This window comes from Centrocercus urophasianus, unplaced genomic scaffold (genome assembly GCF_019232065.1).
Source record: "Centrocercus urophasianus isolate 14NV4802_14NV808 unplaced genomic scaffold, USGS_Curo_1.0 seq_10, whole genome shotgun sequence".
Classification (NCBI taxonomy): domain Eukaryota; kingdom Metazoa; phylum Chordata; class Aves; order Galliformes; family Phasianidae; genus Centrocercus; species Centrocercus urophasianus.
This window is the reverse complement of record NW_024884142.1, coordinates 74,595,184-74,606,557: the sequence shown is the minus strand read 5'-3', so window position 1 is coordinate 74,606,557 and position 11,374 is coordinate 74,595,184. Positions and strand designations below refer to the sequence as shown.

At 37.7% G+C, this 11,374-nt stretch overlaps 1 protein-coding gene across 1 annotated transcript in view; it reads left to right on the top strand.

The window, feature by feature from the left end:
* Positions 1–11,374, top strand: part of BTBD9 (BTB domain containing 9) — a 111,380-nt gene continuing 100,006 nt past the window's right edge. The window contains exons 1-5 of the mRNA XM_042810863.1: positions 1–86; positions 1,803–1,970; positions 7,503–7,713; positions 8,873–9,236; positions 10,958–11,222. Coding sequence (XP_042666797.1) covers positions 1,889–1,970; positions 7,503–7,713; positions 8,873–9,236; positions 10,958–11,222 — 922 coding nt within the window. The 5' untranslated portion in view covers positions 1–86; positions 1,803–1,888. The remainder of the gene's footprint in view (positions 87–1,802; positions 1,971–7,502; positions 7,714–8,872; positions 9,237–10,957; positions 11,223–11,374) is intronic.

Here is an 11,374-nt window from a genome sequence, read left to right as displayed (position 1 = left end):
GCTGTTGCTGATGGCGTCATCGCGGCGCCTGACGTTTCGGCGGCGCCGGGTTGAGAAGGTTGGAGGCCCGGTCGTCGTGGAGGCCGGTGAGCGGATCGGATGGTTGCGGTCGGGTGTTTGGGAGAGTTGTGGCGTGCTTCCCGCCTGAGCGATGCCCGTGGTGGCCGGGCGGCTCCTGGGGCTTTCCCTGCGGCGGGCTCCGGCCCCTCAGCGGCCATGCCGGGTCGTACCCGCCGGCGTCGGCTGCTTGGGCCCGGCGGCAGCGCAGCGCTCTGCGGCACCCGGGTGCGCTGAGGGAGCGGCAGGCGCGGGGGTGCCGCGCGGAAGTGCTGAGTTCGCTGGGAGCCGAGCTGTCCGCTGAGCGGCGTTTGCGCGGGCACGGGGTGACTGCCGGCTGAGAGCCCTCAGTGAGGAACCGCGGCTCCGGGCTCGCTTTGCCCCGAGTTGCTCCGGGTGTGACCTTGGCAGATGCTCAGCGTGTGGCACTCCTGCGTTCCGCATTGCCTGCCCGCAGTGCTTATCCGTGCTGTAGCTTTCTTCTGAAATTAGCTCAACGTGTTTGCCTGATGATAATAGCACGTAGTGTTTTATCAGCTCTACTGGGTTCATAGTACAAGTACTACTGCAGATTATGCCTTGCTATGATTCACTCAAATAGCTATTGACTTAAATCATTGTGTTATCAAATAATAAAAAAGCTGGACTGTTAAATTTTTCTCAGTGCAGCAGTAATCATACCTTCCCAGAAGTGCCCCTTGCTTGCACTGTTTGTAAAGCACAGCGCATAGACCTGTCCCAAAAACCCTGTGCTGCTGTCACTGAATTTTTTGTTTGCATTTTAAGATTTAAGGTGAGCATTCTCTCTATACCTAAAATGTTGGTCTCATTCTTGTTTATAAGCTTCCTTCAAGTACTGGAAGACTGCAGTGAGGTTTTCCCAGAGCCCTGAATTCTCCAGGCTAAACAAGCTCAACTTCTTCAGCCTTTGTTCATAGGAGAAATGCTTCAGTCCTTTGATCATCTCTGGACTCTCCAACAGCTCCACATCTTTCCTTGTGCTGAGAGCCCCAGGCCTGGATGCAGTATCCCAGATGGGGCCTCACAAGGACAGTGAGGGCCACAAGAGCAGAGAGGGGCATTTACCTCCTTCTCCCTGCTGGACTCCCCTTTTTTAAAGCAGCTCGTGAATACGGCTGGCCTTCCAGGCTGTAGGAACACACTGCTGGCTCTTGTCCAGCTTTTTGTCCATTAGGACCCTCAAGTCCTTCTCAGCAGAGCTGCTCCAAAGGAATTCTTCTCCCAGTCTTTAGACAAATGTAGGATTGCCCTAATCCAAGTGCAATGTCTCATCAAGTTCTTGTGGGCCCACTTTGTAAGTCTGTCCAGGTTCCTCTGGATGACATCCCTATCTTAACCCCAAGACCTGAAACCCCACAACCAAACAAAACCGAGCGCTACTCACCCACCACTTGGGGCTAGACAAGACCAGTTACAGGGATTTGGATGTTTGGGGAATAATGTTTATATGACAGGCTTTGCATAGACGTGGTTTAATTAAGAGACTCATATGGAGAAACAATGTGATCACTTTCTGTGCCTTCAAATGAGAAAATGAATTATGATATATTATTGCTTTTCTGGTTAAAAAAATGTATTGTCAATTTTTTTTTTTTTTTTTAAAGAGACTTCTACTGTTATGGTATAATGGTACTTAAAGATTTCTCATAGAACACTGAAGGATTCTTAACGTTTATTGCTGTATGCCACCTATTCTTAATGATATGTTTCATGTATTCTTTCAGGAATATGGTACAGTTGCTACTATGCAGCTGGATGTTGCTGACTAGTGTTTCTATGGGCTTGCTGTTCCACCTGTCAGTTGTTCAGAATGGCAAAAAACCCTAATTTTCAGGAAGTTGGTCACCTGCCCACAGGCTACGTCCATTGTAGACCTTCAGAGAGCTTTACTGGTAAGTACACCAATATATTACCTGCTTTGGCAGGGGGGTTGGACTCGATGATCTCTGGAGGTCCCTTCCAACCCCTACAATTCTGTGATTCTGTGATATTTTCCTGAGAAACTTAAGAACTTAGTTATATGCTATTTTAATCATATCACATCAAGTGCACTAATATTGATTTCACGTGAGTTTTAATAAATCCTGCTGTACTGTTCTTGGTATGTAATTGAATTTATTCCTGCTGTCCTATCAGAGAAATATCTCTCTAAACAAAATGCAAAACAGTAGCACAACTATGCTTGGGAACTGGAAGGTGTAGTAGTGTGTAACTGTCCATGTGTTTGAAGTAAAAATGTTTTTGGTACTGATGCTGTCATTGAAAGGCGTGGTAAATAGAATTAACATCCAGTTTTCTTTTAATTATTTCCCCAAAGAAGGGTTGGAGATTACTTAAAAGTTCTGGGAATTCCATTTATTTGGCTTTTCACATTCTGAATCTCTGAATTCATACTGTGTGGATTATGTTATAATCAGGTATTGGATAAGTAGGGCCAGTTAGTTCCTTGGACACGCACAGGTAGTTATTAATATAAGTTAGTTAATGTGATATCAAGATTTTAATTGAAGTTAGAATTTACTTTTTTTTGAACTATTATGTGCATTGTGGAGATCTCATACAGATTAATTCCAATAATACCAGGAGTATTATACTTGTTTAGTTAGCTTTTGAATGAGGTGTCACTGTGAGTTGTTCATATGTAAGTCAGTGTGTTTTAAAATGTTGTAGTGTTGTGGGTAACTTTTTTTGTTCTGTAGCGTTGTGACTTATGTATAAGACATAATTTCTCTAAATACCATAATGGTATGTTAATGAAATGGGAAAAGTTGAGGACATGTTTAATCAATGGTGTTCCAAAATGCAGGACGCTTTCTGCTTAAGGATTATCTTGATTAAAACTTTTTCTTCCTGGTGTTTGAATCTGTTTTTGTTTGGATTTTGTGTGTTTGTCAAGTTAGGGGGACATTAAGATAAATACAGCATCTTTTTCCATTTTCTTTCTAAAGGCCCTTTTAACACTTGTTTTCTGGTGCCTTGTAATGTGGGATAGCTTGATTCTCTGAGTAACATTATGGAAAACCTCAGAGCTGTACGGAACAAAGGCTGGAATTACTATATCAAAGTAAAAGGATGAGAGAATTAATGATAGGAGGATACTTTTTTTCCTCAGAAGTATTACTTGACTTGTGCTTCAGTGCTGAATTACATTTTTCCAGATGTTGATGTTACAGAGGAGTAAATTAATGATATTTGCAACTAAATTCTAAGTATCACATCTGTCAATACATAAACAAAACATAAGTCCTTTTTCCTGTGAACCTAAAAGAAACAGTGGACAGACTTTCATAGTTTTGTGGGCTTGCATCAAGCCACAGAATTATTTGTTTTACTCCAGGTTCTTATGAAAGCTTTGCATATGTAAACTGAAATTCTTTGCAACCTGAACGTACTGCAATGTGAACAATTTCTCTTTTGGAATATGGGTGTTATTTTTGGTTGCTTTTTCTCCTTGTCACAGTTTTCACTCTGCCTGTGAATATTGTTACTGTTACACAGAAGTCCAAAGGTGCTTTGTGGTTCTGACAGAATCAAAGTGCTCACGTTTTTTTTCTGTACACATTGAAATATTTATCAAATCCAGAGATGTTATTTTATTGTACCAGGACTTAAGAGAATAATAATATTTTTGTATAAATAGCATTTAAGAAAATTCTTTGTGTGATTCTAACAAGGGCTGTATTACTGTGATATAATCAGATGGGAATGCCGTTGTTTCAGGGATGTGAAATTTTAACTCCATATTTGTAATCTGGACTTATTTCACAAAGTTTTTAATTCTGTCATTTGTTTGTTTACTTGCTAATTTTTTTTCCATATAATTGTTTTTAAACTTCCAGTAGTTTTGGTGTTTGGCTTTTTTTTTTTGAAATATAAAGAAAAAGAAATTTCAACATATTCAGGGACGATTTCTTATATCCTTTTTTCTGCATAGTATAAAAGCATTTCTTCCCCTTTTTCAGTGAAACAATGCTGTTTTTCAAAAGGCTGTTTTTAATGATAGCCCAAATGGGGCAGGGGAGGTGACATTGTGTTGGTCTTTGTTGCAGTTTAGTCAAGAAGTAGTTTAGTCAAGAAGTCATTGTGGTTTTTGTTGCTGTATGTTGTAGATCACAGTATTGCATGCTATGACGTGTTACAGATTATTTATCAGAAAGGAAATATAGCAAGCTGGAAACTGACTTGGTGTTTTTTTTCTAACCTTGACATGGTGTATAATATTGCATGTTATGTTATACTATAAATAGTAGGCCACGTTTTTTGCATCTTTAGTAGTAAGATGGCCACCAGGATGTGAGTTTTCTGTTACAATTCTGAAGAGAAGAGATTTGTAGACTTTTCTGACATCATAGGTGCAGTTTAAAATCATTTCAATGTTAATAGCTCCTCAAACTTACTGAGAAGATTGTTGTACTTAACCTATATCTGTGTCATGAACAAAGCTGCAGCAGCTGACTTCTGAAGCACCTGATTAGCTGTTAATAGCTCCTGGAAATTAGGTTATGGTGCTAGTAAGAGGTTTATAAATGGCTTGGCCTTTTATCTGCAATTTCTTAAATGTTCTTCTCTGATCACATGGAAGAACAAAGGCTTGAATCTGAATGGAATGTCAGTGATTACAGAAGATGCTGGAGAGTTCATCATAAAGGATTTTGCTGAGCTCCAGGCGGCTTCTGTCTTTTTTTTACTGTATTTAAAACTTTGAGTTACAACCAAGAATGCTGGTTGTAAAGTTCAGCTACACAGGTAAACTGTGCAACTCGCCACAACTAAACCAGTATATTACTATCCACTTCCTCAAACAAGAAATGTGCAGGTCTCTTCAAGGGCTGGCTCTATGAACACCTCAAAATAATCCAGTCTGGGAGGATCTGAGGTCTCTTGGTTCTACATTTCAAAGACAAGATGGCTCTCATACAGTGCTGCTTTGTGTGAAAAACTGATGAAACTTGCATTAGAAATGTGTAGTGGATGGGTAAATAAATTTGAGTTCTTCAGTATACCAGTGTTACCCACGGAAAGAATATAAAGTATGTGCATAGCTCTCATAGACTTGTAAGTTTTCAACCCTCTGAGCATTTGAAAGGCTGTTCAGCCAGGGCTTGCAGCTATTCTTTGTATCCCCCAGTTTCGGTGAGCAGTTTGAAACTAGTAATCTAGAATAGTGCATCATGCCAGCAGTATGGGGAGTGCTGAACATCTATGAAACAAACTTAGTTTGCATCTGACACAAAAGGGCTTGGAAATTTCTACTTTCATCATCACCTGCCTAAGTCCAGGATGTTGATATCAGACTGTCATTATCAGCTTATTAGCAAGTGCCCCCAGCTCAGACTTTGTGCTTGTTTAGAGGTAGGTTTATGTACCCTTAGCAGGGAAGTGTTATCTTGATTCTATTTCTTTCTTTATTCGTTTATGTGAAATGGGAACAATTTTCTCTTGGACCCTTTGCCCTGTAGGCATATGACAAAACCTACAGCAGCAGCAAACAAAATGAGCATGCAGCCAATGGCTTTTCCTTATTTTAGCGCTTTTATTGTCTCCCAGTTTTCTTCAAGCAGTATCTATTCCCAATTTTACAGGAAAAAAACCCAAACCTGGATGAACAAAAAAGTAAAATGTAGATAAAATGGAAGTAAAATAGATTTTAAAACCAAAATGTGCCTATCCTAATACATGCTTGTAGCATCTTAAATGAAATTCTGTAATTAATGATAAGTGGAACTAGTGCAAGAGAGAGAGTAAATTTTGTTTGATAATATGCATGTAATTTGTATGTAATTGGGTTGCCTGGCTATTGTGCATAACAGTGAAGATCAACGACAGTATTTACAGACTTAAAAGATATGGAAAGTATGAAGGAATATGGATGTTTTTGATTTGCAGCTGAGTAACAAACTCAGCCTTTTGTTTGCTCCTTTAATGTAATAAAGGGTTTTACACTTTGAGGACATTTCCATTTCACTGTTGTCTATGCATTCTCAAGTAATTATGCTGTGATAAATACCGTTGCTTGTTGCATCTTGATTGATGTGAATTAAGTTAATCTTGCTTGTTACAAAGCAAACGTTACTAGAATTGGATCTGTTGCATAGATCTGCTTGGTGCACTGTTGCTTTACATAAATGTAAATAAACCAATGCAGATGGAGGAAACATTCAGTCATGGAAAAGAAAACAAACATAAAAAATAATTTATTCTTGTGTCAGTGTAGGAGAATAACTTTATACAGTGTTCTGTGTTACAGCTAGACTGCCTCAAGTTCCTTGGCCAGTAGTGCTTGTTCCACATTAATGCCTCTTTGGGCATACAGCTTCTAATTCAGATGGCAGAGACAGCCTGAGGAAAGCTGGGTTCTGCTCCCACTCATATTGTGATCTGTCATAGATCGATTTACTATTTACTATGCTATCTTCTTCTCCAGTCTGATTTGCTGTCTGTATCACTTTTTCTAGTTTAAAGTTCTTTGAAATGGTGTTTCTGTGATATCTTCATTTTATATTAAGAGTTTCCAGGTGTTTTGAAGCACATACAATTCTTTACCCCTATCCATGTGTTTTCCTTTCTTTGTTCTGTAAAAATGCATGGAAACAGACATGCATTTTCTGATTATATTTCAAAATATGGCTAAAAATGCATTCATGTCATGAGTATTTCACATAGAAGATTAATGTGTGAGCTGTATGCAGTATATGGTTTCATTTTTCTGTACACACCATCTCACATTAGCACTAAGAATGTGCCCATTGTAGCACAGGAGGTGACAGTGAAAATACAGGTGATTGTTATGTGAGGGAGCTGACCTTTTCTGTTGAAAAGTAAACAGAAAGTTGACAAGAAAACCTGATTGAAGACTGAAATAGTCCTCTGGATGCTCTTGCCACTGAGTCTTAGTCTGTTAAAGCATCAGGCATAACTTTGAATAGTTATGTTCTTCCAGTTCTGGATAGCTGATTGGAATCCTTCAAGGATGGATTACAAACACTGTTGGTTTTACTCATTGCTGATTTTAGTAGAGGCTTCAGAGTTGGGATTAAGTTAAATTGGCCAGCTGACTTTTTTTCTCTGTAATTATTTGCGTTTTAATTCAGACAAATAATATTATTTATAATGGTGATTGTAATTAAAATTGTTTAATTTTTGTTCATTTTGTTTTAAGTTTTTTTTAGGTAAATGGATTGATGGAGGAACGAGATGATGGAATTCTCTGAAATATTTTTGACTGGAGTTCTTGATGGGAGCTGCCCTGAGTCCTGTTATAAATTACCTTTAATAGAAAACCTCTTTGTTTTGTTTTCCTCGTAATATATGAGAGAATCAGAGAGAGAGCTTTCACTATTCCCTTCTTTTTTCATAACTGCATTTTTCATCATTGCTATTTCTAAATATGCCCTTTATAGCAGTTATTTTCTTTCTCTCTGTAGGCTATCAATATCATCATCCCTCCAAGATGAGTAACAGCCATCCACTTCGTCCTTACACAGCTGTTGGTGAGATTGACCACGTTCACATTCTGTCAGAGCACATCGGCGCTCTGATGAATGGCGAAGAATATAGTGATGTTACCTTCATTGTGGAAAAGAAACGTTTTCCAGCACACAGAGTGATCCTGGCTGCGAGGTGCCATTATTTCAGGTGAAGCACAGCTTTTGTGCGGCTCACTGCAAATTTTCATGCAGATAAGATAAACATTGTTTCTCTATGAACTTTTCAGCGTGTAATCATCTGTCCATTGAGTGTGACCTTTTCTGTGCGAATGTTTCCCAGCACATCAAGTCATTGTGTCCAGATATAAGAAGATAAATACCATGTCGTGATGTTATTCTTTTGACCTTCATTAAATTGGACTTTGAAGTTATTTTCATAAATTCAGGAGAAAAATAACTTTGGAACAGAAAAGTTCTGCTGTAAAATTTTTTGATTTCTCAGAGCATGGATAGTGTGCTTCCGTGGACTGTATTAATCAGAACTTTACTTTTGATGTGTTGAAGTCAAGTATTTGAAAAGATCTGTTTGACTCATATTAGAATATTTTAAAACTAGAGATAATACTAATGCATCTCATTCTGGAGATCTGGGGCTTTTCACTCTAAATAGAATCACTTTTCTGGAAAAAGATTATGAATTTAGGTTGTAATTTAGTTACTAACATACTCCTCTAACAAAACTGCAGCATGAGAGCAAATTGTGTTCAAACTCTATACCACACTTTAAAAACAAAACAAAATCCAACAGATTATGGGTGTATTTAGTTCTCTTTTTCCTTCTAAAGTTTCAGGACATCTTTAGGCTTGTCTCATGTTGGGTTTAGCAAATCCCAGGACTCTTGATCTTTTATTCCTTACTTTAATCCACCACTGCTGTTATGGTGATGAACTAGTTGTTTCACACGTTTTTTGACCATTTTTTCTTTTTTCTTTCTTCCTCACTTTTAACACTATTTAAAAACAAAAACAAACAAAAAAAAATCAGTAGCAACAGAAAATCCAACTGAGTTTCTGCTTTGCAACTATTGCTCAAAGTAGAGATGGAGCAATTGTTCCATAGAATAAAAGCATGATGCATTAGAATATTATTCTCCCCTATGCGCTGTTTTCTGTGGTCAGCTGTACTTTAAATGACATATAGGGTTTTTTATTTTGTAGCTGTAGGGAAATGCATCCCCTTTGCATCCCCTGTGTTGTAACTTGACATTTTGTTTATCTTTTGTATGTTTTTTGTTTATTTGTTTGTTTTTGTTAATAAAACAGATATTTCTAGGTTGTAAATTTCTTAAATTTTATCTTCTTTGTAGAGCATTGCTGTATGGTGGAATGAGAGAATCTCAGCCTGAAGCAGAAATTCCTCTTCAGGACACAACTGCAGAAGCTTTTACCATGCTGATGAAATATATTTACACTGGTCGTGCCACACTACGAGATGAGAAGGAGGAGGTCCTCCTAGACTTCCTAAGCCTGGCACATAAGTATGGATTTCCAGAACTGGAGGATTCCACATCTGAGTATCTTTGCACCATACTTAATATTCAGAATGTTTGTATGACATTTGATGTTGCCAGTCTTTATTCCCTTCCCAAATTGACTTGTATGTGCTGTATGTTCATGGATAGAAATGCTCAGGAGGTGCTCTCCAGTGAAGGCTTCTTGTCACTTTCTAAGGTATGGTTTTTGTTTGCATTTTTCTTCAGTATTATTAATTTTTTTTGCATACATTTCATGATGAAATACTAATGGTGTAAAATACAAGCTTGTAAGTTTGCTAACAGTTACCTCTTAGTATTCATGGGACTGAGACTGAATACTGGAAGTATTCAGACCAAGATGAAGTAAAAACCTTGGCGATCCATTCCGAATTTTTTAGAAATTTAGTTGTGACCACTCACTGTAGCTAAAAACAAGAGTATTCTGGTAGCTGGGTCCAGAAAACTTAATTTTACCTTGTTTTTTTTTTATCTGTCCTTGGAATAGTATTACTTGGTTTCTGAATGTTGCCCAGTAGTTGTAAAGAGTTGAAGATAGAAGGTACTCCATTTTATTAATTTCTTGATATAGGCAATCTCTGTCATAGGCAGTTTTCCACAGTGTAGGCTGCAGTATCCTGAGGCTTCATGTGATTTATATTGCTGATTATTTGTGCAGCCTGAAATCATGTAATATGGTGGTATTGCAGGGTGTATTTTTTTAATTTTGTTTTAATATATTTGTTGTTGTTGGATGCATAAATATTTGTGTAAGATTCAGGCAATTCTGTGCTATTGAATTATTCCACATTCTCTGGAATGGTCTTTGAGCTGGGCATAATAGTGGTTTAATGTTTTCAAGTAGTGTTCAAGTGAAGCAGCAAAGTATCTTGAATGAAAGATAGCTTAATTATACTTGAACAAATAAAGAAAAAAGTGTTAAAAGTGTTAATGGAAAAACTGTGATGGATCAGTTCCTTGAATAAGTGCAAGATGCTTCTGCTTTGCTGACTAACTTGCTAGCTGTGTAGGGAAAGAATGTTTTTTTTCCTACGGTAGTCTGCCATACTCAGCTTATTAAATCTGAGTTCCGAAGGCATATACTTTCTGAAATCTTTGTTGTAATCAATCCTGCCATATAGAAGAGATCTGTGCCTTTCTGAGGCAGACTTCTAATTATTTTGCTTGTTAAATGGAAGTCAGAATCCATTCAGTTCTTTTTGTTCTCATTTTGCTATCTGTGGATTATTTGCATTTGCATTTGTAGGAGTCACTGAGGGTTTTACCTGTTGATACTAACTTTGTCCCAGAAGAAAAGGGATAAAAATACCCATGTAATTAGAAAGGGTTTGAAAAAGGAATTCCAACCCTCAGTTGACATTTTTGCATCAGTCATCTTATGTCAGTCTAAGTTTAAAGGAATGTTTTATATTGTACTACTAAATCCCCAAATTAGTTCTTATATTGTTTATTACCTTAAATTTATTTACGTAATTTAATATAATTTGGAATAAAATTGATTTTTCTTCCACATTTCCATTCCATCTTCTTTCTCATAGTGGATTAATAATATTGTTTAATATTTATCTTAGAGATTTATTGGATCTTCAGTAAGAAACTAAAGGCATAAAAACACTACTGAAACTGAAGATTGTCTTGTTGAGCAATACTCTTAGTACAGTTACTGTAGACTAATGTGGAGTTTTTTGTTATTTCTTAATCTGAGAAACTAAATTGGATATCAGGAATCTTAAGAGGACTTTTGCTTCTACTATGTGCTGCTTCTAGTAGTCATTCTTTTGGAGTTTATTTTTAACAACTACAAGTTCAAATGATCTGTCTAAAAAAAAAAGAAACAAACAAAAACTTCTTTTTTTTTTTTCTTTTTTTCCCCCCTTGTATTTTTTTACGTTCTTCCAGGCTGCTCTTCTGAGTATCGTACTGAGGGACTCTTTTGCAGCTCCTGAGAAGGACATTTTTCAAGCCTTGATGAATTGGTGTAAACATAACCCCAAGGAAAACCACGCTGAAATCATGCAAGCAGTGCGTTTGCCACTAATGAGTCTAACAGAACTGCTAAATGTTGTAAGACCTTCCGGATTGTTGTCGCCTGATGCCATCCTAGATGCCATTAAGATTCGTTCTGAAAGTCGGGACATGGATCTCAACTACAGGGGCATGTTAAGTAAGCGTTTTTATGTTTTGTTGCCTCTTTAGTGACTGCTGTGCTGTAGCTGTCTGGAACGTATGGTTAACTTGTGCTGTGAGTTTTTATTCCTCAGGTGGGAAATAACGTTAGTCAGCATACTTGCTAGGTTTGTGTCTCAGGAATTGCTC